Below are 1,429 nucleotides of genomic sequence, written 5' to 3' on the forward strand. Positions count from 1 at the left end.
CGACGCGGACTCCGAACCATCCAGAATGTTCTCAGAATGCTGGCTGGGGAAGTGGCGGCACGGCACGTCTCATATATCTGTTTAAACTTCTTTCTTCTCCTCCTCCTCTGTTCATCTTTTGCACCCTCCTCTCCTCTTTCCTTCTCTTCTATCCCTCTATCAGGATGTGAGGGATTATTATTAGCTCTAATGAATGGATGGGGTTGACTCTCTCTCTCTCTCCCTCTCTCTCTCTCTCTCTATTTTCCTCCGTGGGGATTTTCTCTCTCCTCTCTTCTCCTGTCAATCTCTCCATTCTTGGCTGTTCCTCTCTCCTCTGTTCTTCTCTCGAGCGTTTCTCCCCTTTTTTCTTTTCTCCATTTTCTGTGACTCCCTTGATCCCTTTCTTCCACTCCTCTTTCCCCCCCCTCGCTCTCTCTTTCTCTCTCTCTCTGTTACCCTTTGTCCTTTTCTCGTCTTCCTCCTCAACTCAAAGGTCAAACCCATAGACACACTCCTTGTCATGCCCCAATTCTCCATCACCTTGGAGATGGAGAAATATTTCCCTCTGTCCCTTCCTCCTTCCCTCTCTCCGTCAGTCATCCTCCCTGTTTCCCTGCTCTCTCTCCCCGTGTGTGTGTGTGTGTGTGTGTGTGTGTGTGTGTCACCGCGCTTGTGCATGCTTGTGTGTGTGTGTGTGGGGATGCTCTGACCTGTGTCTCTCTCTCCAGCTGTAGTGGGGATATAGACAGAGACTTTTGGAATAACAATGACAACAGCTCCCAGCATCAGCAGCCTCAGCATCAGCACCAGCACCATCAACAGCACCATCAGCAGCAGCAGCAGGCCCAACGCTGGACCTCCTACCCCCCTAAGGAGTTTGTGCTAAACATGTCCCCCTATACCCCCTGCGGAGACTCCCGCCTCTCCCTCAAGTGAGTCTCAGTGCAGGCTGGTAAGAGAGCCCCCTCCTATCCCAAACCCAACCCCCCCATCCTTACCCCCACCCCACCCCACCCCACCTCAACACACACACACACACAGGGGAGGTGAGGTGATCTTTGCCATTTCAACTTTGACCCATGAACTCCAGCCCCCTGGCCTTTGACTCTGACTAGCTAACTAAACACGTGAGCGGATTCTAGCGGCCGGTCTAGCTAATAGCCAGCAGTAGCCGTGCTGTGTGGTTGTGGTTGGTTGTAGCCGTGCTGTATAGCTCTAGTGTTCTCAGTGGACGCTTGAAGTGTCTGACTCTTTTGGCTCCCTCTGAGGCCCCAGGCAATGCTGTTATCTTAGCCCTCAGAGCTAATATTGCGATAGCTGGGAGGGAACACACACACACACACACACGCCACACACTGAGATGACTTTATTAACCTTTATGAACAAAGACGGCCAGGTAAAAAAATCCAGACTAGCTTTGATTTAGTCTCACACAGGTGTCACCAGT

The 1,429-nt window shown here is 51.5% G+C and overlaps 1 protein-coding gene across 2 annotated transcripts in view; it reads left to right on the plus strand.

Annotated features, from left to right (window-relative positions):
• Nucleotides 1-980, plus strand: part of syt7a (synaptotagmin VIIa) — an 87,418-nt gene extending 86,438 nt beyond the window's left edge. For both annotated transcript variants that reach the window (XM_048257576.1, XM_048257577.1), the window contains one exon: nucleotides 711-980. In XM_048257576.1, coding sequence (XP_048113533.1) covers nucleotides 711-918 — 208 coding nt within the window. In that variant the 3' untranslated portion in view covers nucleotides 919-980. The remainder of the gene's footprint in view (nucleotides 1-710) is intronic.
• Nucleotides 981-1,429: the final 449 nt, after the last annotated feature.

Source organism: Alosa alosa, chromosome 11, assembly GCF_017589495.1.
Source record: "Alosa alosa isolate M-15738 ecotype Scorff River chromosome 11, AALO_Geno_1.1, whole genome shotgun sequence".
NCBI lineage: Eukaryota > Metazoa > Chordata > Actinopteri > Clupeiformes > Clupeidae > Alosa > Alosa alosa.